The 26500-nt window shown below is 36.1% G+C and overlaps 2 protein-coding genes across 5 annotated transcripts; one reads left to right on the top strand and one right to left on the bottom strand.

Moving 5' to 3' along the window:
* Nucleotides 1-3372: 3372 nt before the first annotated feature.
* On the bottom strand, nt 3373-23461 carry LOC129902035 (uncharacterized GPI-anchored protein At1g61900-like). 4 transcript variants are annotated; one of them, XM_055977048.1, is made up of 8 exons: nt 23139-23460; nt 22006-22136; nt 20527-21381; nt 5273-5518; nt 5153-5167; nt 4135-4278; nt 3972-4016; nt 3373-3621 (listed from the first exon to the last, which is right to left on the bottom strand). In XM_055977048.1, the coding sequence occupies exons 2-8, from the start codon at nt 22037-22039 to the stop codon at nt 3551-3553; spliced, it is 1410 nt and encodes a 469-aa protein (XP_055833023.1). In that variant the 5' UTR covers nt 22040-22136; nt 23139-23460; the 3' UTR covers nt 3373-3550. The 4 variants fall into 4 exon arrangements, with proteins under 4 accessions (XP_055833023.1, XP_055833025.1, XP_055833026.1 ...); XM_055977050.1 differs by having other exon boundaries at nt 4135-4275; XM_055977051.1 differs by lacking the exon at nt 22006-22136 and having other exon boundaries at nt 23139-23461.
* On the top strand, nt 16804-18004 carry LOC129902036 (uncharacterized). The gene has a single exon (XM_055977052.1). The coding sequence runs from the start codon at nt 16843-16845 to the stop codon at nt 17659-17661; it is 819 nt and encodes a 272-aa protein (XP_055833027.1). The 5' UTR covers nt 16804-16842; the 3' UTR covers nt 17662-18004.
* Nucleotides 23462-26500: the final 3039 nt, after the last annotated feature.

Genomic DNA, 26500 nt, shown 5'->3' with positions numbered 1-26500 from the left:
TTACCCCCTAAATTGTCAGTTGTTCATCCGGTGTTTCGTGTCTCCATGCTTCGCAAGTACATATCGAATGAGTCCCATGTGATTTCTTATGATACGGTAGAGTTGGGTCCGGATTTGACTTATAAGGAGGAGCCGACAGCTATCCTAGATAGGCAGCTTCGTAGACTCAGTACTAGGGAGATCGCTTTGGTCAAGGTGCAGTGGTGGCATCGGCCTGTTGAGGAGGCATCTTGGGAGTTAGAGTCTGATATGGGGGGGCGGTACCCTCAGCTTTTTGAGAGTCCAGGTACTTTCCTTTATCTTATGTTCGAGGATGAACATCATTTTTAGTAGTGGATTTTGTAATGACCTTGAGGGTCTTTTTCAAAAATTTATGTAAAATTACCATTTTACCCCTACCATTAGTACCCCCGAGTGTTATTTGATCAGTTTGTGTGGTTAAATGTGTTAAAGTCTTAATAGTTTGTGAATTGGGCAAGTTCTTGAGTTTTATAGAGTTAAGATGTTAAAATGTGGTTTTCGATACCAATCGGAGCTACGTGCCTCAGAACGGGATTTCGTCAATCCTATCAACTCTAGAATGTGGAAATTGGTCTAGGGGAGTCGTCAAAATCATATTTGGGGTTGATGTGTGGATTTGAGGTTCTAAGTTGGAAAGTTTAGTTTTAAAGAAGCTAAATTTGACTTTGGTCAACAAATCGAGTTCGCACACTCGGATTCAAATTATGATAATTCCAATGGTTTCGAGGGTGACTTTAACGCTAGAAATGGCTTTGTTGTAATTTTTAGAGGTTCCGAGAGTATTTTGGGCATTTAAGGTGTCAAAACTAGTTTAGTTACAATTTATCAAATTTCAAATGAAGGAGATCTCAAATTTGAATTTCAATGGTTCCATTGAGTCCGGAACGTCGAATTTAATAGGAATGCATATAAGGTTTGTGTATACGATATTTCGAACAAATCCCAAGGATCTAATCAAATAACTTAAGTTTGGGATTTTGCTGATTTCTGGTGCAGTTATCTTTATTTATCGCGATCGCGATGAGTTAGAATAGTTGTCTTCGCGATCGCGAGGGGTGTTTTGCGATCACGATGGCCTTCTTCATCCCGTTTCTTTCGCAATCGCGAGCTTTAATGGATCGCGATTGCGATGCCTATTTTCGCCTGAACGGATCGCGATCGCGATGCACATTTTTTCCTGAACAATGTTCAACTTTGGAGAAAACCCCCATTTCCTCCATTGTTGAATCTTTGGTGCTTGGAGAGGCGATTTGAGAAGAGATTTTTGAGTAAAATCGTTGCGTAAGTGAATTTTAACCTAAAATCTTCCTTTTTCATTAATTATTTGATGATTTCAACTACCAATATTTAGTTTCAAAACCTAAAACTCCTTGTTTCTTCCCTAACTCGATTTTACGGAAAATAGAGATTTCTAACTCATTTTGAACTCTATTTTTGTGGGTTTTTCAACCATGAGTTTCTTATTACTGGTAAATATGATTTTACAAAAAAAAACCAGATTTGATCTTTTTCGAAATTGATCAATTTTTGAATTATTTTACCCCTGGTTCCAAAACCTATCAATATGGGTGTCATTAGACTCCTTATGACGCGTATGTTTCATTATTGATAGTGGATTGTCATTTCAGACGTTGAATTCAAAGGTTGTCCATCCGATAGAGTGTTCGAGTGCGGTTTCGACAATTGAGGTATGTTTGGCTATCCTTCTTGGGGCTGAGTTGGGGTGATTAGTCAAATTCTATATTGTAGACTTTGGGATAGGGTCGTAGTGTAGTTTGAGACAGATAATTTATATTGTGTAGCCCGTGTGGGGGCTTATATGTGTTGTGTAGCCCGTATGGGGGGCCTTATGCGATATTTTATCTGTGATTGAGACTGTGTAATTCATGACTTAACTGAGTTAGAGACGTCAAGAGGTTATTTGACTTGTAATGCCACATGAGGGGTTGAGTTGGGGGTTTTGAACATGCTTGAGTATCGAAATATTATTGAGATATGGGTGAACACATAATTTGAAGTATTTTCCTTCCCATTACAGTGTATTGAGGGTGAATATCATGTCTAGGTTAAGTTTTGAGAACTTTGAACCTTGTACTACGGGATGAGTTAAATATTGCATACATGCCTTAAATGTTGTGAACGCATTCATCCTCATTCATATCATCATTGATCATTGAGAAGTCGAAAACTGTGAAAATTCTTTTTGAGAAAGAAAATGTGACATCTTTTGTAATCTTGACCACGAGATAGGTGGTAAGCGAATGAGACATTGGTATCATGAGTCCTTGGCCACGAATTGTGTGGTGAGCTAGTTGATACATTGAGATTGTGATGAGGTATATGGTATTCGAGACCCCCATGGGTCATGCTTGGTATCATAGCTCGACAACATAGCTCGGCAGGTGTATACGACGATTGTGCGACAGCCTTGATCCCACCATACCATCATATCATTGCATCATCATAATGCATTGCATTGCATTGATACCAATGATATTTTATCTATCTGTTAAAATTGTGATATTGAACTGTATTTATGTGTTTACTTTATTCACGACATTATTTATAAAGTGGTGGCAGCGTAGCCGGAGAGAGACTTTTCTATGTACAGGTGAAAGCGTTCCTTAATTTATTTCATAGTTTTGATTAATTTCTTGTACTCAATTGGTTAAACCTACTGAGAACATGTGAATTGTACTCACCCCTACTTCTATGTCCCTTTTGATGCAGATCCTAGTCAAGGTATCCTGCACAGCAGCTGATCTCCTTCTCTTGCGGATATTTTACTATTTAGATTAGTGGTGAGGTTTTGAAATTCGGACCGCCATTTGTTCTAGCTTTTATTTTCAGTCTTTATTATTATTCAAAGACTTATGAGGTATATCAGATTCAATCGTTGTATTAAATGTTCTTTACACTTATGATACCATATTATGAGATAATTTCGTTATTGTTCTTATATTGCATTTATTTGTGGCTTGACTCCCTTTGAGAGTCTCGTATGATTTTACTTTTAGGCTTACACATCGGGGTGGAGTTTGGAATCTGTGCCATTATGACCTCGATTTTTGGACGTTACCAAGGGATAAGTTATCCTGAACCCCGAACTTGCCAACCAAACGACAAATTATGTAGTACTATAATTTAATCTCGAGACTATTTGATGTTATCCTTCACACCAAACGACCCCTAAATTGACACATGAATATTAAGTGGAGTTGAAATTCTTTACAAGGATGGAAGCGACTCAATAATGATAATTATCATCACAACGATGAGTTCCTAAATGATGAAAGACAACACAGCCAAACTTGGGGAAGAGTTCGGGAATAAGAGAGATTTTGTTCAGAGTTCAGCGGAACAGAATGCAATTGCAGAAGAATAAATTGCACATTGCATGCAATTTTTTAGACAATCGTAGTCGCAAAAGCATGAATCGCTAAGCAAATACCAGCAGCTATACATAAGGATACTCAAAACATATACATGTGATCTGGTCATTCAGTGTCTGTCTTCCTATAGGCTCTATTCAGTACAACAATGTTGAAACAAAAATCATAGTAGTGGACACGAGGAAATGCACTCCGCCCAGGTGACAGCCTGCAATCACGGCAACAACACATGTATCATATTTCAACTCAAAATAAAGAGATTGGTTCCTACAAAGAGGTAAAAAACTCTGCAGTCAACCTTCGAGGCACCATAACATTATGAAACAGTTAAAACACCATCTGCAACCCCTCCTTCCCTCCCTCGCGATAGGATAAAAGAGTATCCAATGGCGAATACTCACTCTCCAAGGCAAAATGAGAACTACGTTTATGAGGTCAAACGGGAAGAACCCACCCCAGCACCGCTCTCCTTACACAGGCGCATGCAACAGAAGTAAAATAAAAAGGCCATCAGCAATGAATAGCATAAAAACAAGCTAGGAACTGAAAGATCCTCACCAGAACTAAATGTCTGTGATGTTGGTAAAGCTGGCAAAGACATCTCTGCAAATTGAAGTGGATCAGTAAAAGATGGTATTTAGCCAGAGACACCAAGGAATTATTCTAACTTCTATGGAATCACTAAAATCAATTTAAAGATGGGAAATTGTCTGTAAGTTACCAGGAGCACAAAGAGACAAGGATGTGACCGACGATGATGAAGGCCATGGAGCAGCAATATTGTCATTTAAGTCACAAGTAAAACTGAACCCGGTTGAATTGTCATATACCAGATCTGCAGGTAAGCTTCGAAGCAAGCACCCTGCTTCATTAATATGAACAACTTCATCAGTATAAACTAGACCGAGAATAGCTAAAAAGTTCTTACTATGGAAACCCAATGTTTTTTGGTCATGGTAAACATACTTTCCATCAACAAAATGCTAGTATAGTAACATGCAGTTCTGTATAAATCTAAAGCCAACAGAGAAACTTCAAATTGTTTTTCATTAACTGCAGATATATACGTAGTTTCCAGAACCCAAGAACCTTTAAGTTCTCATGACCACATATATGAAATATCTTAAACTAAGGGCCATGTACACAACTAAGCATAGAATAGATAAGGAAATGGATCTGCTGATTTTATGGCTATCCTTCAGATAAGGACAACGACATTTTGATATCATGAATAAGCCACTTAAAGAACCTGTTAATCTGATTAGAGTAGAATCCATTCTGTTAGGACGATTCAATCTGGTTCCCCCACCCCCTCCCGCGAAACAGAATAGATGTGGACAATATGTAAACATTTCATAGAATTTATCGGTAGTGCATGTCAACTGTCTTTGCTAATGTTAGACGAAAAGTAGTACCGGGGGCACATGAGAGGAAGTATTATCAAACTGTACAAGACGCGAGATTTCATAAGATATTTTCAATTTCATTAAGGAAGATGGAAGAGCAAATCCTGCATCCAGCATTTGAAACTACTATTTCTCGACCTAAAATTGCATGTTACTGCATACATTTCTAAATATTGATGAACACCCAGCCAACTCTTTCTTTTTCAATTAGTAATACCCAGGCAATACTTCTTAACAACAGATTACAGTTAAAATTCAACTATAGCTCAGTACTGTATAATTACACAAATATAAATCAACTTCCAAGCATGGTCTCTGAAAGAGAATCTGTACCTTCTTGCCCATACGCTGCTCCACCAAAGCAAAAAGAAGACAGGTGAAAAGAACACAAATGTCAGCTCCAAGAAACAAGAGACATAAATAAATGGACAAAATCACGAAATGAATAATCACCTTGAAGACTAAAATCCTTCAAGTCAACATCACAAAGCTCATAAACATTTGTCATGACTCCAGCCTTCTGTAACATAGAACCAAATACAGCAGCACATATAATTGCTTGCCGATTTGTGATCAACATTTCCTTCTGTATCCTTGTGATGTAGGCATTTAACGCGCTACAACATGAAGGACTGGGAGCAGCTAAATTTCTGCATGCGTTGATCACTTCTGATGGCTGCTTGAAGTCCAGGGGACAAGCTACATCCAAAAGACAATAGTTTAAAAATATGCCTTACATACTTTAGAAGGTATACCACTTGGGCATAATAAGGCAACAAACTGCTGCATTTATCCTTCTCACTTAATCTAGGGAAGAGATGAAAATATCATAAAAGTTGACAGCTTCAAATTTCTATCTCAAGGATAATTCCATTTCAAGGACTACATACAACATTAATACATTAAGAAAAGATGCACCTTTTCAGATGAATTTAGTGCTTTATGTCTTAACAACCTAACTAGATTTTTCAGTGGATCTAGCATAATTGGATCAAATCGTAGCAAATAAAGCTCAAACTTGGCATAGAAAATAACAAATACAGATACTAAAGTTTAAGACTTAAGATAGAGAATAGACAAGGAAACCAAACTGATACTTTTTTATAACCTAGAAATATTTGAAGGCAAACTGGCTCATGGTGAGGAACTCAGATAATAATGGGGCTCTGAATACCCTTCTTTACTTAAATACCAACTTTTGGACCACATCAGGGTTTGAAATCATGAAGAGCGTCGAACCACGTGATTGTGCTCGTGGAACAAGAACTCTGTGCTGGCTCTATATCCAATATACCATTTTTAAGCTCAAGTATTGATGGGGTTGCCTGGAACCACGTCCTGTCAACCAGGTTTGGAAGCAGCAAATACTACGAGCTTTAAGATAGTTTATTTTGAAAAAAGTAGTCTAAATCTAAAGTATGACTCCCTCTTAATAACCAGGCAAACTCTTATTTGAACCGAAACCCCAGGGGCACGAAAAACAAAACTAACTTCTGAATCGCAGATGCTAGCTATTAGAATCCTTGTGAATATTCTAGAATATATGAAAATAAATATAGTAGGTGGCTTAATTTACTCATATTGTTTTTTTTAAACTTAAAAAAAAAAACTAAAGCCGGTTTCGAACCCTCGATGCTCTACTCCTATTGTAATACATATTGATTTCCTTTCCTTTTTCAAACAATGTAAAAATGGTTATTTATTTGTTGTACTTGAGCCGCGGGTCCTCCAAAACAGTCTTTCTACCTTCACCAGGTAGGGATAAGGTTTGTGTACACTCTACCCACCCCAAAGCCCACTTGTGGAATTCCAGAGGGTATGTTGTTGTTGTTATTGTTGTAAACATGATTATTTAAGCCCCAATAGCTTGATGGAATAATAAAATCGATTTTCTATCTTATTTTCTCTTTTGCTTCACATTATATCAAAGCCTGACTAATGCTAGCAACACATAAAAAATGAAACTTCCATCGACATAATTTTTCTGACAACTTTCTAGGGATTGTTTTGTGTCATAACTTCTTCTTCAATGTTGTGTGAAAACTAATACCATTAGTGTTCTCCATCCCTTGGCGAGCAAACCCTAGTCAATCACTCCAGGAGTTAATTTGACACACTGTCAAAACAATCTGTCCACCGAGCACATCTGCTCCATGCGGCGACACGTGCAAGCTCCTCTAACCATTTTTCAACTTGTTTCTTCCAGTGGTCTTGCCGAGGCTACCCATACAAGTACCTCACTGATTCTGACCACTTTTTGTTGACCAAATTTGTTTTTCCAATGAATACTTCCAATTTTTTCAGATTTCTGGTGACTTTCCATCTTTCGAACTCAGACAGTTTAGACTTTCCATCTTTCAAACTCAGACAGTTTAACACGTGTATATTTCACTCCAATAACATCTACATTAGCATATACTTGATATTTGATTAAATTTTTCTTTGACCCCATCATCATGTCTCCTGGATCAAATATCTTTATGCTAAGACCATGGTTTCCAGCAATTTGGGTCAGTCTATCACTACTTAACCCTTGATAAGTAGTGAAACTTACTTATATTGGTCTTCTCTATTCAATTATGGAGTAAGGGACAGGATGTTCAAGATCACTTAATTAAACAGGCTAATGATATTAATGAAAAGAGTGGGGGAGAAGGGGAGAAGATTGATGTTCAATTGTGTAGTTTCTTGTGGAAGTATGTTTATTCGAAGTTGATGTCCTTGTTTCTTCCATTTCAAACTTGCTTCTTAGTTTGGAAAAAAAAAAGTCTCGTGTGCTATACACGAATGATATCTCCTGCTTTTATAATATGATTTCTCCGTTGAGTAACCTTAAAAAGGCGGATTTGGCTATGTCTATGTAGCATAAACAGATTTAGGCAATTATGAAAGAATTTAATGAGTTATTTGTCCACCACTACGAGTGTTGAAAAACAAATGCAGCAACGGATGTTTTTAGTTGTTACACCAGCTGGACTTCCATCTAATCTTTGACTTTGTGCATGAACAAATTTTGGCTAGCACCACTATTCTTGTTATGGATGACCTATTCGCTTGAGTGGTAAATCGCACGATTATTACTACTAGTTGCACCACCTATGTCGTCTAGTCATAGGTAACATCTACAGATTCTTCTGTTCTAGATCTCAGACTACATTCTAGACTTGAAATCAATATGGAAATCAACATAAAACAACTCTGGAAAACATTGGTCAAGGTGTAGCTATTGTAACTAGTTGGGTCATACTTGTGATCTGTGCTACTCTTTACATGGTAAACCAAGAAATGCTGATGTTGCTCAGAATGATTTATCTCACTTGGTCCCTGGGTCATACTTCCGACCACATTTCTAGTAACAAATCTTTATTTTTTAATATTACTTATTATCGGTCCCTTACAACCATTACCTTAACTAATGGTTCTCTGACCATGGCAAATGGAGTCAGTCCAGTCAATCTTTTACCTTCCTCAAGACTGGATAATGTTCTTTTTGTCCCTGATTGTCCCTTTAGTCTTCTGTCAATTAGTCATTTGGCTAGAGCTTTTAATTGTTTCATCTCATTCTTTAATGATTTTTTTGTAATACAAAATGTCAGTACGGGAAGGATGATTGGTGAAGAGTGTGAGTCAGATGGACTTATTATTAGGGAGTGGGTATAGTTTGGGCCAACCTGAAATTCGTACTTTTTTGAATTTTTGTATTATGGATTGGACTTCGGATTTTATATTTTACATTTATGAATTGCCAATTGGATATCAAATTTAGTACTATGAATTTTCGGATATCTGAAAGTCCAAAAATGTTATACCTAATATTTAGTCCTACCCATAGGAGTTCCCCATACTAATAAATCCAATTACCAAAAGTCTAATAGATTAATACCCTATGGTCATACCCGTCATATTTGCTATTGAATAACATTACATGATTTCCTATGTTGCTTGGACTCTTCAAAAATGTCAATGGGTGCGTGTCGGATTCTCCAAAAGTAGTTTATTTTGGGAGAATCCGACACAGGTGCAACATCAAAAGTGAAGAGTCCGCGCAACTTAAATGATTTCATTGATTAACATTAAATAACTTTATTGCCATCTCTGATATCATGTTTTTGTGACTACTTATCTAGATAAAAATGGAAAACATTCCATGAGTATGTAAAGCTTAATACACATATGGGCGACAAGGTGGCCTCAATCCTGGTTAACTTAAGAAAGTTAAACATTCTAAGGAGCAAACTATTAGGTGTATCGAGGCAATTAATTGTTATGGCATGACATAAAAACTCAAAAGTCAAAACCGAAAATCCAAAATATCTAAACGAATTAATCTAAAATGAAACATAAAAAATCTAATCCAATCCGAGACTATTAGGATTGGATTTGGATTGTAGTTTCTACAATCCGAAAACCAAAAATCCAAATTGAAATTTCATATCCAATCTGAATGGCCTAAATGCTCACCCTTATTTATTATCATTTCAATTTCAACAATGTGTGTGTGCCCATGGAATTATTCATCGAACATCTTGCTCTTACACTCCACTACAAAATGGGATCGCGGAAAGACAAATAGACATATTATTGAGACTACTCGCACTACATACAAACACAAGTTCCATGGTGCTTTTGAGGGAATCCAATACTCACATCTTGTTATTTGATCATTAATATGCCTTACCCAAACATTCATAATAAGGTTCTACATTTTGGTTTGTTTGCTTAGTCCACCTTGTTTTCTCTTCCATCACGTGTATTTTGGAGCACATGCTTTATCCATGTCCTCACTCGAGGAAAGACAAATTGGCTTTTTGTACTCTTAAATGTGTATTTCTTGTTTATTCGAGGGTACAAAAGGGATATAGATCTTACTCACCTGACCTCTAGCGATATTGTATGCCCATTGATGTTACTTATTTTGAAGGTCAACGCTACTTTACATCCTTTACTACTGAACATATAGACTTTTTGGAGGTTTTACCAATTCCATCATTTGGAGATTCTAACATCGTCTATCCTTCCACTCCACCTTTTACTGCTTTGTCTTCCTCAACTCCACCTCCACCACTTTTGACTTAACATCATTGTCTGCACTCTTCATCCCGATCCAAATGATTCACGCCCGCCACCAGTCTTTGCCTATTGGGGACGTATCTACACAAAGTTCTCCCATGGCCACTCAGAAAGGTATTCTTCTACTCATAACCCTCATCCTATCTATATTTGTTTGAGCTACCATCATTTGTCACCCACTCTTTTACCTTTGTATCGTCACTATTATTTGTGTCTATTCACAAGACTTAATGTGAAGGTCTTTTTCATCCAGGTTGCAATAAACTATGATTGAGCAAATATTTGCCTACACCCTAATGGTATTTGGGAGTCACCAGTCTTTGCTTGTTGGAGACCTATCTACACAAAGTTTTCCCATTGCCACTCGAAAAGGTATTCTTCTACTTATAACCCTCATCCTATCTAATTGTTTGAGCTACCATCATTTTTCACCCACTCATTTTGCCTTCGTTTCGTCACTATCATTTGTTTCTGTTCCCAAGACTTCATGTGAAGGTCTTTCCCATTCAGGTTGGCAATAAGCTATGATTGGGAAAATATTTGCCTACACCCTAGTGGTACTTGAGAGTTTATTTCTGTACCTCGAAATAAGTCTACAGTTGATTGTTATTGGGTATACATGGTGAAGTTTGCCCATTATGGAGAGATTGGTCACCTAAAGGCATGACTACTCATCAAGGTTATATATTGGTCTTGACTATGGTGATACCTTCTCTCATACAACAACATACCCAATGAAATCCCACAAGTGGGGTCTAAGGAGGGTAGAATGTACGCATATCTTACCACTACCTCATGGAGGTAAAGAGGTTGCTTTCGAAAGACCATTTGCTCAAGTGCTACAAATCCCAATATAAAGAAGAAGACAATGAAGAGAAATCAAAACAAAAAACAGTGCCAAAGTAGCCAAAACAACAATAAAATCATGTAATAATCAAAAAGCCATAAACAATATACTAGGGTAGATTATGTAGCTAAGATTGCTTCAGTCGGTCTTTTTTATTTAAGGTGGTTGTTTTCTATTGGACTAGTTCGATATTAAAAATGACTTTCTTCATGGGGATCTCGAAGATGAAGTATATATGGATTAACCATCAAGTTTGGGTGCACAGGGAATCTAGTAACATGGTGTGAAAACTACAACAATCACTTTATGGCCTAGAAATCTCCTCAAGCATGGTTCAAAAAATTTAACATGGTTATTCAAAAATTTGGCATGGTTCAAAGTGAAGTTTGTCATTCTATGTACTTGGTGGTTTAGTTGATGACATGGTCATTACAAGTAATGATGAAAAGAGAAGTACCAACTTGTAACATCACCTTTTTCAACACTTTCATACGACGGATCTTGGTTGATTGAGGTACTTCTTGGGCAATGAGATTGCTCAATCCAGATTAAGAATTTCAATTTCACAAAGTATTGCCACTTAATATTCTTGAGACTGGGATGACAAATTGTAGAATTATTGATAATCTAGTGGATCCAAAATGCTAAGCTCTTACCATGTCATAGGAGCCTCTTAGTGATCCTGGAAGATATATAAGAGGTTGGTAGAAAAAATAAATTATCCCACTATGACTCGATCGGAAATTGACTTTCGTTAGTGTTGTAAGTCGATTCTTGGATTCTCCTTGTGACAGTCATTAGAATGCAATAAAAATTTGCTCCCCAGACAGTATTACATTGCAAAGATAGAGGACATAAGAAAATTGTTGAATACAAAAACGCAGATTAGGCAGAAACCCTCTGACAGACGATCTGCTTCTAGATAATATGTTCTAGTTTGGAGAAATTTGGTCTTCGAAAAGTAAAAAACAAAATGTGATTGCTAGATTGAGTATAGCGGCTGAATATTAAGTTATGGCAGTGGCTACATGTGAACTCATATGGATCAAGCAATTGTTAAAGATTTAAAATTTAGAGGGGAAAAATGGAACATGTGTGAGATAATGAGGCTGCACTTTACATTGCATCAAATCCACCGATTCACGAGAGGACCAAACACATAAAGATTGATTGTTATATTGTCAGAGGGGAGAGAATAAAGTACTTTGCAAATACCAACTAATACTGCTAAATAATGAGAAGATAAAAAGAGAGGACTAGCTTGTACCTCTCCCACATAAAAGTACGACAACGCTCTGCTACCTACTACCGTTCTACTTTAATCATCTACCTCTTCCCATGAAAGCACGACAACACTCAGTGACCTACTACCCTTCTACTCTAGTCTCTGACCTTTATATCTAGGGTCACGTCCTCAGTAAACTGAAAACGTGTCATGTCTTGTCTAACCATCTCATTCCCATCCTATTATGACCTACCTCTACCTCTCTTAAAGCCTGCTATAGCCTACCTCTCACACCTCCTTATTGGTGCTTCAACGCACCTCTTCACATGCTTGAATCATTATAGCTTCCTCATCTTGTCAAATCATAAAGGTCATTCTCACCTTGTCTTGTATAACTTTGTTCTTATCATATCTCACCAAGTATGCCCACAAATCCATCTTAGCATCCTCCTCTTTATTACATGCATCGTTTGAATGAGTGTTCTTGACATGCCAACACTCTATCCCATACAGTAATATAGGTCTAAACCACTAATCTATAGAATTTACCTTAAAGTTTTGATGACACATTCTTATCACACAGTTGCTTGGACGTGAGCCTCCATTTTACCCGCCCCACTCAAATACGATGTGCGACATCATTGTCAATCTCGTTGTTTCTTGGATTATAGCTCCAAGATGCTTTAAACTTCCTCTCTTAGATATGACTTGTGATCGATCTTCACTTCCACCTTTGCTTCATGCATTGTCAGTGAACTTGCATTCCAAGTACTCTATTTTAGTCCTGCTTAACCTGAAACCTTTAGATTCTAGGGCTTGTCTCCAAAATTATATATAGTCAAATGGTTTTCATTACAAATCTAGAAACATTAAAAGTTTGATATTGTAACCACAAGAACTTATGAAACATTACATGTTTGATAATGTAACCTAATGCATATCTCAAGAGACTCAATTTTCATCTAATCGGTCAACCTAATAAGTAAGATCTTAGTACCTGCCTAATATATAGATAAGACTAAGATTAAGTTTTAACAAGATTTGTTTATACTCTGTCTTTACTACATAGTATGGGTGTGAGTAAATGGACTTTACAAATACAATATAAGTATGGTGAGATATCATCTAGTTAAAAATTATAGAGACGGTTAGTATTTGACGAGTCTGACTAACTATGTGGTTACTAAGGTAATAACAGGTTTGGCACTTAGAAAAATAAGTAAAATGTGGGCAAAGAATTTTAATAATTTGTAAGCAATCGTGCACAAATTTTGTAATAATTAACAGGAAATATGCATGCAATGCACATACCCAAGTGCTCATGTAAAGTTGGACAAAAGCTTTTACCTTCTAATTAAACACTATTCCTATAATACTTTTGTACAATGAAACAAGTGATGAACTAGAGTAAAAACCACTAGAGTGGATGCAAAACTCTAAACAAGACTATCATTTATCATTTTGGAACTTGCAACTTTTTGTTAATTTTTATTTTATAATGGCGGAATGACCTGGGAGACCATTGTACTTGGCTTCATTTGTCAGTTGGATCCTCCTACTCACCAATTTGACAACTGAACCCTTAAACCCATTGAAACATAATGTTTTAAACCCTTTAATGGATGAGTTATTAGTGCGTGTATTACAATTGAGAACACATCAGTTTCCACGTCATTAAAAAATGCCACATAGGAAATTATATGTTGAAAGTCTAAAAAAACTTATTCCACCTCAGTTCTTTGTTGAATAAAAAATTAAACAAGAAAGGATCTTGTTGGGACAGTTCTTTTTTAATTATTATTTTTCTTTCCTTTGCATCTGTGAATGATTATGAAGAATCTGGTTGGCGCTAGTTTATGAATCCTCTATTTTCATGTGTATTTTTAGTGGTTAACTATGATTAGAGCTTGTTGTTGGATAACTGAGTGGAACATTCAATTGATTAAAGCTTTCATAGTTCAATTGCAACTCGAGTTGCTTTTAAAATATTTTTCATGTTTTTTAATTCTATATACCTATTCATTGTTTTTAGATCTCTCTCTCTCTCTCTCTCTCTCTCTCTCTCTCTCTCTCTCTCTCTATATATATATATATATATATATATATATATATATATATATATATTAGTGCAATAGTTAGTTTTAAGGGAGTGTAAAATTCTTTACTTTTTGTTTAGTGTAATGGGTTCTAATGAAATCACCTCCAATTCTAGTGTATGTCACATTTAGGATTTAACAATTTGTAGTAATTATCGTGTGATTTTTGCAGAGTTTTCCTCTTCTTTTTTTGTGTTTGATAAAATTGAAAAAATTCTAAAAACATTTTTGGGTGTTTAATGAGATTGGAGAAATTTTTATTTTTTTGGAGTGTTTAATGAAATTGGAGAAAGCTTAAATCTTTTCCTATGTGTTTGATGAAAATGGAGGAAGATTAAATATTTAGATTTTCATCTTTGATTTATCTCCGTGAAATTCCAAAACCCAGTAGATTTTCGAGCAGTTTTTGCACAGGTTTTTCGGTATTTCCGGCGCATGAACAGTGTTTCCGGCACATGAACAGTTTTTCCGGCACATGAACAGTGTTTCCGGCACGTGAACAGTGTTTCGAGGTGAACAGTATTTTTAGCGCGTGAACCAGGTTCTTTTCAACTGGAATTGGTACCTCCGGTTTCCAAATATTCTTTGTTCATACACTTGTCGTTATATTTTGCTGACTTTAGACCATTGAATACTTTAGTAGTTCATACGCGTTTTCGTGGCTTTGAATAGTGATGGTAGATTAGGGTCATGTTCTCATTTAGGGTCGGGGACGAGGGTAAGGAGGGGTAAATGGGTTAAAGGAGAGTCTAGACTAAGAGTAGGTTCTTGGAACATTGGGACGTTAACGGGAAAGTCAATAGAGCTAGTTAAGATTCTTAAGAAAAGGAAAATTAATATAGCTTGTGTCCAAGAGACCAAATGGGTAGGTACTAAAGCTAAGGAGGTAGACGGGTATAAGCTTTGGTTCTCTGGTAGATCAAAGTATAGGAATGGGGTAGGCATTTTAGTAGACAGTGATCTAAGGGATCAGGTGGTGGAGGTTAGGAGAATCACGGATAGGATGATGTCGATTAAGGTGGTCGTTGAAGGGACCACTTTGAACATTATTAGTGCTTATGCGCCGCAAGCGGGCTTAGCAGAGGAGGAGAAGAGGCGCTTTTGGGAGGATTTGGACGAGTTAGTGGGAAGCATACCGCCTACTGAGAAGCTTTTCGTGGGAGGGGACTTCAATGGGCACATCGGGTCTATTTCGGGAGGGTATGACGATGTGCATGGAGGCTTTGGCTTCGGGGACAGAAATGGAGGAGTTTCACTTTTGGAGTTCGCAAGAGCTTTTGGGTTGGTGATAGTTAATTCGAATTTCCCAAAAAAGGAAGACCACTTGGTAACCTTCAGTAGTTCGGTGGCTAAGACTCAGATAGACTTTTTACTCCTTAGGAAGGATGATAAAGGTCTGTGCAAAGACTGCAAGGTCATTCCGATAGACAACCTTACAACCCGACATAAGCTCTTGGTAATGGATTTAGGGATCAAGATGACGAGGAAGAAGAGGGTCGGGAATGATCGACCTAGGATCAGATGGGGGAGTTTGACCACGGCTAGTGCCCTGGAGATGGGAGAGAAATTGAAGGACATGGGGGCCTGGAATAGTAGTGGGGATGCGAACAGTATGTGGGATAGGACGACTAGTTGTATTAGGGTTGTAGCAAGGGAAGTGTTGGGAGTCTCGACAGGTAGTCGTAGTCGACATCAAGGGGACTAGTGGTGGAATGTAGAAGTGCAAGGGAAGGTGGAAGCAAAGAAAATGGCGTACGCGAAGTTGATAGAAAGCACGGATGAGGTGGAGAAGTGGACGAATAAGGAACTTTATAAGATAGCGAAGAAGGAGGCGAAGTCGGCTGTTTCGACGGCAAAAACGATAGCTTTTGAACGCCTTTATGCTGAACTAGAAGAAAAAGGTGGGGATAGGAAATTGTTCAAGCTAGCCAGGGCGCGGGAGAGAAGGGAACGCGATGTGGATCAAGTGAAGTGCATTAAGGACGAGCATGGAAAAGTATTGGTAGAAGAGACTCTCATTAAACAGAGGTGGCAGTCATACTTCCATAAACTCTTGAATGACGTAGGGGACAGAGACTTTGTGTTGGGAGATTTGGAACATACAGAGAGGCGTCGCAATTTTGGATATTGCAGGAGTATTAAGGTCGAAGAGGTTAAGGGTGCTGTTCGTAGGATGCACTGGGGAAGAGCAACCGGACCTGACGAGATTCCTGGGGAATTTTGGAAGAGCGCCAGCTTGGTAGGTTTGGAGTGGCTGACTAGGTTATTTAATGTCATCTTTAAAACGGCAACGATGCCCGAAGAATGGAGGTCGAGCGTAATGATCCCTCTATACAAAAACAAAGGGGATATCCAGAGTTGCAACAACTATAGAGGTATCAAGTTACTAAGCCACACTATGAAAGTGTGGGAAAGAGTGGTGGAGATGAGGGTGAGGAGAGGCGTGTCTATTTCAGAGAACCAGTTCGGATTTATGCCGGGACGCTCAACTACAGAAGCCATCCATCTTATGAGGAGACTGGTGGAGCAATATAGGGAGAGGAAGAGAGACTTGCATATGGTATTCATCGACTTAGAAAAGGCCTACGATAAAGTTCCAAGAGAGATACTATGGAAATGTTTGGAGGCTAAAGATGTACCTGTGGCATACATTAGGGTGATCAAGGACATGTATGAGGGAGCCAAAACCAGGGTAAGGACAGTAGGAGGGGACTCAGAGCATTTTCCAGTTGGGATGGGGTTGCATCAAGGATCAGCTCTAAGTCCATTTTTATTTGCCTTGGTAATGGATGCATTGACGCGACAAATTCAAGGTGAGGTGCCATGGTGTATGCTTTTCGCGGATGACATAGTCCTGATTGATGAGACTCGTAGTGGAGTTAATGCTAAGCTGGAGGATTGGAGACATACCTTGAAGTCTAAAGGGTTTAAGCTGAGTATGACCAAGACAGAGTACTTAGAGTGCAAGTTTAGTGAGACACCTCAGGAGGTTGGCGTGGAAGTTAAGCTTGGTGCCCAAGCCATTCAAAAGAGAAGTAGTTTTAAGTATCTTGGGTCTATCATGCAAGGCAGCGGGGAGATTGACGATGATGTCACACATCGTATTGGGGCAGCGTGGATGAAATGGAGGCTCGCTTCCGGAGTGTTATGCGACAAGAAGGTGCCACCACAACTTAAGGGCAAGTTCTACAAAGTGATGGTTAGACCGGCTATGTTGTATGGGGCAGAGTGTTGGCCAGTTAAGATCTCTCACATTCAAAAGATGAAAGTTGCCGAGATGAGAATGTTGAGATGGATGTGTGGTCACACCAGGAGCGACAGGATTAGAAATGAGGCTATTCGGGACAAGGTAGGAGTGGCCTCGGTGGAAGACAAGATGCGGGAAATGAGACTGAGATGGTTTGGGCATGTGAAGAGGAGAGACACAGATGACCCAGTGAGGAGGTGTGAGAGGTTGGCCATGGATGGTTACAGAAGAGGTAGGGGAAGGCCGAAGAAGTTTTGGGGAGAGGTGATTAGACAGGACATGGCTCAGTTACAGCTTACCGAGGACATGACCTTAGATAGGAGGCTGTGGAGGACCCACATTAGGGTAAAAGGCTAGTACATAGTCTCGTTATTCTTCCCTATTCATAGGCGCACTAGCACATTACAATTCCTTGTACTCTCATTTCTGCTATTTCTGTTACTATTTATTGCTTTCAGTACTTTTGATTACTCTATTTTATCTGTGATGCCTTCGTTATTTATTTTCCTATAGCGCTTTGAATTTCTTAACCTTATCTGACCCCCTTTTATGCCTTTTTTTAGCCGAGGGTCTCTCGAAAACAGCCGTCCTACCTTGGTAGGAGTAAGGTCTGCGTACACTCTACCCTCCCCAGACCCCACGTTGTGGGATTTCACTGGGTTGTTGTTGTTGTTGTTGTATTAAATATTTGTCCAGGTGTTTGATGAAATTGCAAAGATCCATTTTTTCTTTTTTTTGGTGTTTGATGAAATCGAAGAGAGATTGTTATATCTACTGAAATTTATGGGTCTGATCAGAAGATTAAGAAAGAGAAAGAAAATTTTGTGGAGACAGAATATTGGAGAAGAAAAATCGAGTGAAAGTCCAAAAGGAGCTTAAAGTTTGATTAACAATGGTGTAGGAATAATTGGGGAAGAAGATGATTGTTCTAAAGGTTAAAAGTGGTTGTCATTGCTTTTTAAGTAGGCCTCACGCGCCTAAAATATGTGTATCCGATGCACTTTCACAAAAATGCCATATAGGATGACAAGTCAAAAAAAGGGGTTTAAAATATTGAATTTCAACGAGTTTAAGGGTTCAATTGGCAAAGTGGTGAGTAGGAGGGTCCAACTAACAAATAGAGTCAAGTAAAATGGCCTCTCAGGTCATTTCTCTTTTATAATGCAAGCACTTATTTTTATTACAAGGGAAACCCGCAGGTGCTATTATTTGGGTGCACACAAGATAAAACCCCCGCTCCTGTGCAATATCTCACAAACCACACATAAATGCAGACATATTTTTTGAATATTATTTTATGTTGTTTTTAAATAGTTTATTAGACACGCAACACGTATAAACAAAGACAAGTAAATTTTGAAAAGGTGACGCATAATTTTTTGATCATTAAAATAAGGGATGCATAATTACACAATAATTGTTCATCATTTAACATAATTAAATAGAAATCGAGTTAAATCCCATTTTCAACTAAGAAAATGAAGTATTTCTAGGTCATTTTAAACAACCATTGAATACATCATACTTACAGTACCCATCATAATCCCTAAATTCTAAAGACTCGTGTGATGATGACTCTAACACTCAAATCTGCACACATGTCAGATACTCGCAGCAGTTTCTAGTCGGTGTCCTAACAAAGACAATTTTCTTTTGAAAAGGATAATGATTCCTAACAATGAGAACTTCGCAATAGTAGTAAAAGAACATAAGCACCTCTAAACTTCAGTCCACAAAGAAACCAATATAAATCCAACGATCAACTTTTACAAGCCTATGAGATGACGACACAAGTTCATATCATACAAAATATGGCATAAGCTCATATCATACAAAATATGGCTTAAAACTCTTCGGGGTCGTTTGGTTTGAAGACAAGTTATGATGAATTCGTTATGATGGGATAAGTTATGCTGGGATTAGTTATAATGGGATAAATTATTCTAGGATTATTTTATATTGATTGTTTGGTTTGCTGTATTCAAAATAATATGGATTACATAAATTTTAAGAACAAGTTGTTTGTTTACAAAAATACCCTTCACTTTATTTAGTTTTTTATATTTTCTTTGCAAGCTTTAGTTATTCATTCTTAAAAATAATTTTTTTTAATCATATTTAGCTTAAATATTTTTGTGTGTGCATTCCCATGATTGTACCATATGTATTTAAAAACAAAATATTCATCTTATTTAGCTTAAAAATAGAACTTTCATATTAAATTTGTTAAAGTAAAAGAGAATTTATTATTTATATCATTCATTTAAGCACATATCACTCTTAAATTGTAAAATATTAAAGTTTTCATTTTAGTTGATATATAAAATACAAGCTTTCAATTGACTAAAAAAATATATAATTAAAAATATGTATTTTAGTAGAAGAGAAATAAAAATATAAATAAACATAAAAATTACTCAAATAAATTAATAAATAAAAATTATATTTGTATAGTCTAATTTTTTAATAAAAGATAAAAAGAATTATTATAAAAATAAGGAGTAGTGAAAATTTTAAATGTTATTATACATGGTATTAACAATAATGTGAATATACATGAATGTGAAAAGTGATGTATAAAAAGGCTACAAAGGGATATTTTTGTCATTTTCTCTATTTTATCCCGGGATAACTTATCCCGAGATTATTATACCACCCAAGAGGAGGGATAACTTATCCCGGTATTAATTATTAATTCCGGGATAAGTTATCCCGGACTTGCCAACCAAACGACAAATTAAGTGGCACTATAATTTAATCCCGAGACTATTTGATGTTATCCTTCACACCAAACGACCCCTCCTAGTATAAGAAATAAAGCACATTCAGAGTCGAACATAATCAAATGATATATAATGGGGCCAACATTTGAGAAATGTCTTTAAAACAGAGAAAACTAACTCGAAAATTGACCATCTTCACCATCCTAAATTAACCAGAAAACTTAGACTTGGCAAATAAAAGCAAGAAGAATAGTTTTCTATACTCTGGATAAAGACCACAAGATTGAGTTCAAATCCCTTTCTGACCTCCATTGCAATCTCAGCTAAAACCTCCACCCTCAATCCATTATCCTTGTCGTGAAGAACACAAATAAGAGAACAGTGAAGGTCTTATGTACCATGGAGAACAGCAAAGCAATGGGATAAAGGTACTTTATGAAACTGAAACAAACATAAGCACTTATTAGTAAAAAGTTCCTTATTATACTATAATACTTACCTTTGTTAACTTTGCATGAAGACAACAACCGAAATGCAGTATTGGCATCCTCAAACCTTAGTTTCCTTGCAATCCATGAATAGACCACTCCCTTACAATCATTAAGGGTATCAATTTCACTAGGTACTTCAACTATGTTCTTGTTATCACTGAGTGTCGTTTTTATCCCTGAGATCTGAAGTGCAGCCTCAGAAATTGCAGGCTGGCAAACAGGTCTGCAGCACTCTTTCAGAGGATCAACTGCGCTGCAAGATTCTAACAGTTTGCTTGTATTTACAGCTTTCTCAAAAGTACTGATGTCCTTCACGGGGCAAGACTCACCAGTCAGATTAGAAGACTTAACAGAACACATGCTAGATAATGAGCTGTTTGCTCCTCTGCTGGCTAGAATACTGATGATATCTTTAAAACAATCATCAGCCACCGCATTTTGTAAAACTAAAGTATCAGAATGGTTGCTGTAGAATCCCTGGAATATGTGGAGTAAGCTATTAAACTGTGGGCAGCATATCACGTTCCCTACTACTGTCGACAAAGATTGAGTACAATCAGATGCTGTTTTCCCTGTGATGCTTGAAATGACTGAAAAATTTACAGGGCATCTTCCAGTCAAGACAGGATCGTATGTCTTTGGGAAGGAAGGGTACATTGGTGGCAAAGGTTCTCCATGAAAAGGATAATGAGGGATCATAGTTGGTGATATTTCAATTGGCTGAAAAGTTGCACTGTTTGGTGAGCTAGGTAGTTCAGATGTGGAAGGAGTTTGCCAAGGTTTAGGTAACAGAGGAAGAGCCACTACATTCTGATAACTACACAACCAGAGAGCAATTACTAGCAGCAGGTGGCAAAAAGAACCTGCAATATGAGAAAAGTCTGCATCTCAGCAAGCACACACAATTTATGGTCTGGATGGAGATGCCACATGCACATAACTGTACAAGAGCTCAGCAATGCCAATTACTTCTAGTAAGTGGTTATTTCAGGCAATAAATGCAGGTTAATACCATGTAATTTGAAACTAGGGAAAAGATTATGACAATGAAATATGTGATTGTGATACAAAGAGGCAAAGAAAATTAACTTTGTCATTAGCTATGCAGTAACAGAAAATATAAGCGCTGACAAGGGAGGAATGGTCTAGGCCCACCTCCAAACAACCAAGGTTCTTTACCATATCCAGAAAAATAAAAGAAATAAAATATGAAGGTACCATTAGGCAGAAAACAAGGGACTAACAAGTTGTAGACCACTGAGTAACCTTCTCTACAACTGCCTATTTAACCATGAACTTATAAAATAAAAAACTAGAAACACCTATGATGCCATTTGTTAGGAGAAAAAACAGAAAGCCCAAGAAAAGAAAGCCAGGTGGATTTTAGGTGAGAGGTGGAGGGCACAGTCCAAAATTTTATGTTTCCCAATTTCCTACCAGATAAAGGAAAGTCTAGCATAAGAACTTTCATGAATCCAGTGCTTTACCCTTGAGACGACTGACAATCTTTACACAAGTCATGACTCCACTAACCCTCCGGCAACATGGGGACTTGCAACAGGAACGCTGATGGTACACCAATTGAGCTAGTCACATGAGTATTAAGATATGCCAATACCTACACCAGATCCAACCATGGATTAACATAGAAGAGATCATGCAACACCATAAAATCCTAAACCGCCTTATAAAGCAAACAAAAAAATTCATATATAAGCTTGGATCTTATTACTAAGAAAGAGGTAATATAACAGAGAGGAGCATAACATCCTTTGTAACCTCCAGAAGGCAGTCCAAATGCATCATTTCTTGTTGGAGTAGCACTAAATAAGCATATAGCTAGGTACAACCCATATATCAAGAGAAATGCAAGTTTAATAACCATATGCAGAGTAAACAACTGATAATCCTGCAAGGTAATCTAGGGCAAGGCCGTAAGGGACTTTAGCAGATTAAATGCAAGACCTCGCTACTTATACCCTAAGCAACTGTCATCCGTAGAATCCAAGGAAAGAATTGGAATAAGATCTCCCAAATTGCCTCTTTTTCATACTTGTCTCACCCTAGTTTACCACTTGATAAATTGGAAAGAAATGGAGCTTCAAATCCACTGATTCCCAGGCCTTAAATTTTCTACCTCACAACTGGAAGATAATAATGATACAGGAAAATTTCATATTTACATATAGCATCATCCAATAATTTCTTGAGATATCCTACTTCCATAATTGCTTTACCTTTTTAGGCCACAGTCTTAATTATCCTAATAAGATCATAAACTGAGTGGAGGATAAAAGGCATTTGATACCTTAAACTTATACAATCTTCCTTAATTAGAAAAAGAATAGCTTTTCATAAAAAAAGTTACAGATAGAATGTTGAAAATAACACTAATAAACCCTAATCTTTCTTTCCACATACATAGAACAGCCCTCTGAAAAAACACACATACAGAACACTTCTCAAACCCAAGAGCCAAACATCCAGAAAACCCACACAAAAAAAAGGAAAATGTAGCTTAAATCACTAAGATCTCAAGAGCTACACCAATATAAGAAAATCCATTTGGGTACTCAAAAACACATACACATCGAGAGAGAAGAAAATGATAAGGATGCACCTGAAGTGAAAACCCAGTAAAGAACAGAAAGTTTTTTGATCACTTGTCATTTAAGAATGGCAAAGGTTCAAAAAATCAAGAAGCAAAGATCATTTTCTAAGTTAAAATCAACCCACAAAACCGGCTTCCTTGAGTTCACGAACTGGGTATATATGCCTCAGAAAAGTATCAAATCCTCCTGTAATAATCCGAGGAAAAAGAGAGAAGGGGAAGAAGGTGTCCAACTCAATGATGGATAAAGTGGGGGCGTTGCGGCTTGAGGGTGTGTATGAGTAGGTAAGGGGGTGTTATGTTACTTTCCTCTTTTGCCGGTAGCTTTTTTCTCCTGCATGGTTAAAGGCTGATTTTATATTTTATGCTGTAATAAGAAAAATCTTATAAAAATAATTTTTACTTATTTAATAAAAAAAATTAAATAAAATTATCCTTCAAACCTAATAAATTAAAGAGAGCTTTATATTATATCATACTGTTATCATCAAATCTGATATTTGTCAAAAAATCTTCATCTTGTTTGTTCAGGTTGGGGTCTAAAATTTCTTTATTCTTTTCTTCAGGTTTATTAGCCTGTAAAAGTAGGTCAAAAGTCCTATTATCTTCTAAACTAGAAATTCTTTTGTCACAAATCTTGTTTTAATTTTTTAACTGAATAATTTCTTCTTTTAAAACATTAATTTCTTGTTGTAAATCAAAAGTAGTGATTTCTTTTGTAACAAAATTCCTTTGGTTCAAAATCTACTGATATTATTATACAACCCGCTTATTATTCAATGTCTGATTTAAAGCAAATTTTAAATCAAAGGAATTTTATTACAAAGGAAATTATTACTTCTGATTTACAACAAGCAAGAACAACGAGCTACGATTATGAATATCACTACTGTCCAAAAAAGGAAATAATTTTATATATAGACCCCAAAGATTTAGATAAATTTTTACGCTTAATCTTGCGAGGCTTTCTGTAAAAAATTTCAGTAGAAGGAGAAAATTTCTTTTTTCTTGATGTAATAGGCATATCAAAAGCAAATTGATCACAAAATTCACCTAATTATTGTTTTTCATTTAAACCCTCTTGGGTGCAAACACTGATAAATTTTCCATAAGTAAGTAATTCACAAAGAATCCTGGTATTATTACCACGTAAACTTTTCCTAACACGTTCAGTAAAAATAGAAGGTAAACCATCAATAAATTTAGACTTTCAGTGTTCATGGCTACAATCATGTAATTCCATAACTCTACTAAGGAAAACATCTTTATATCATCTAAAATCAGATAATTGTTTACAGCGTAAATTATGTAGAGTAGTTCAAATAGTTTTAGCCTCATCAGTCCAACGATCACAAAAATATTCAACCATTGTAGTAACTATATCTGCTGAATTTTTTTGTCAGAAATGGAAACCTTTTAGGACACTTCTGAAGGCCAAACAAGGTCTAATGCTGTTTATACTTTAGTTACTACAATGGTTGAACATTTTTGTGGTCGTTGGACTGATGAGGCTGACACTATTCGAACTACTCTACAGAATTTACGTTGTAGACAATTATCTGATTTTAGATGGTATAAAGATGTTTTCCTTAGTAGAGTTATGGAATTACATGATTGTAGCCATGAACACTGGAAGTCTAAATTTATTGATTGTTTACCTTCTATTTTTGTTGAACGTGTTAGAAAAAGTTTACGTGGTAATAATACCAGAATTCCTTATGAATTACTTACTTATGGAAAAATTATCAATGTTTGCACCCAAGAGGGTTTAAATGTTTGTAATGATATTAAAATGAATTATCATATAAAAAAGAATAGATTAAATGAAAGACAACAATTGGGTGAATTTTGTGATCAATTTGCTATTGATATTCCTGTTAAACCTAGAAAAAAGAAGTTTTCTCCTTCTACTGAAATTTTTTACAGAAAGCCTCGCAAGATTAAGCGAAGAAATTTATCTAAATCAGATCTTAAAGATTTTCCGAAAAAATATAGAAAAATATATAAACGAAAAGTTGGTAATTTTAATTGATCAGTAAACCCAGCAACAATCATAGAAGCAATATATTTATCAGTATTTTTATTAACCTTGCAAATCGTACTATACATTAACATTCTATGCACAGTAGTGAAAATCTGTTTGTCATTAAAACCATCAATATTCCACTCATAAATTTCGCGACTGTTATAACTATTGTTAAAAACATGTTCATGTTCTTCATTTAAAACATCAATAGGAGTAGGTCTATTATAATAATACATACGTTGAATAGGTTTATCAGCCCATTTTGTATTAATATGTTTGACTTTTTTAATTTTCCTGTTCATTTCTTTTTATTATAAATGAATGCATTCTACATTCATTTTCCCCAACGTTTGGAACCCCTTTTCCTCTTCCTTCTCTCTACTCTCTCTCTCTCTAAGTTTTTATATTGTAATCAGTTTGTAATATTACCTTGTATCATAAATAAAGAAGTAAAGTTTGAAGAACAACCCCAGGAGACTGGTGGTGTCCAGGTACCTATTTCTTTCTTTCTTTTTATTTATTTTTGTATAACTTAGACCCATGATGGGCTAAGTATTTAAGTGTTAAATAATAACTAATATAGATTGTTAGAATATAAATTGGCAATGACTCTAAAATAAGAGCTTCTCTTTAATGGGTTACGGTTTTAGTCAGGTTAAAGTTAAAATAATTTTATAGTAAACTAAGCTTAAACCATGGCGTTGGTAAGCCCTAAAAGGGGTGTTCCCGACATGATTAGTGATGAATTAATCGGGTTAAAAACCTTGTGATTAATCTTCATAAAGCAAAGTAACCACATATTTTTTCTATTCCAAAATGTACTAGGATGATCCCCGCATATATTAAGAATAAACTGATTTTTTAATAAATCTATTTTTTCCTGTAATTTTGAATTTTTTAAAACAACATCTATTTCTATCAGGGAGATTTCTTATTTAATAAAATCTATTTGTTGATTTTTTAAAACTAATTTATCAATAATTTGATTAATGGTGTTAGTAAAAGGTTGAGTAATAAAATTTAATTGAAAATCCTTGTTTTTATACGTACCAATTAATTTACTATTATCCCAATATTTTAAAGGAAAAATAGCATCCATAAAAGGCACACCTAAAATAGCATTCATAAAAGGCACACCTAAAACCTAATAAATTAAAGAGAGCTTTATATTATATCATAACAGATATAATATACACGTGATGCATGGATATTATAAAATTTAATAAATTATAATCATATTTTTTTTCGAATGCATCAAACTATATTCAGTTAACAAATATTTAATTATAATATAATTTTCCAATGCAACACATTCAATATAAAACAATTTACTATAAAATTATAG

This window comes from Solanum dulcamara, chromosome 9, assembly GCF_947179165.1.
Source record: "Solanum dulcamara chromosome 9, daSolDulc1.2, whole genome shotgun sequence".
NCBI classification, from domain to species: Eukaryota; Viridiplantae; Streptophyta; class Magnoliopsida; order Solanales; family Solanaceae; genus Solanum; species Solanum dulcamara.
This window is presented reverse-complemented; position numbering and strand designations above follow the sequence as displayed.

Excerpts from the sequence above, each read along its gene's own strand:
- LOC129902036 (XM_055977052.1), top strand. The coding sequence starts at position 16,843 with ATGGATGCATTGACGCGACAAATTCAAGGTGAGGTGCCATGGTGTATG.
- LOC129902035 (XM_055977048.1), bottom strand. The coding sequence starts at position 22,039 with ATGACTTGTGTAAAGATTGTCAGTCGTCTCAAGG. Across the intron at positions 5,519-20,526 it reads TTCATGCAAAGTTAACAAAG|CTTGTCCCCTGGACTTCAAG; the intron begins GTAAGTATTATA and ends TTTTGGATGTAG. Across the intron at positions 3,622-3,971 it reads ATCACAGACATTTAGTTCTG|GCTGTCACCTGGGCGGAGTG; the intron begins GTGAGGATCTTT and ends CCGTGATTGCAG.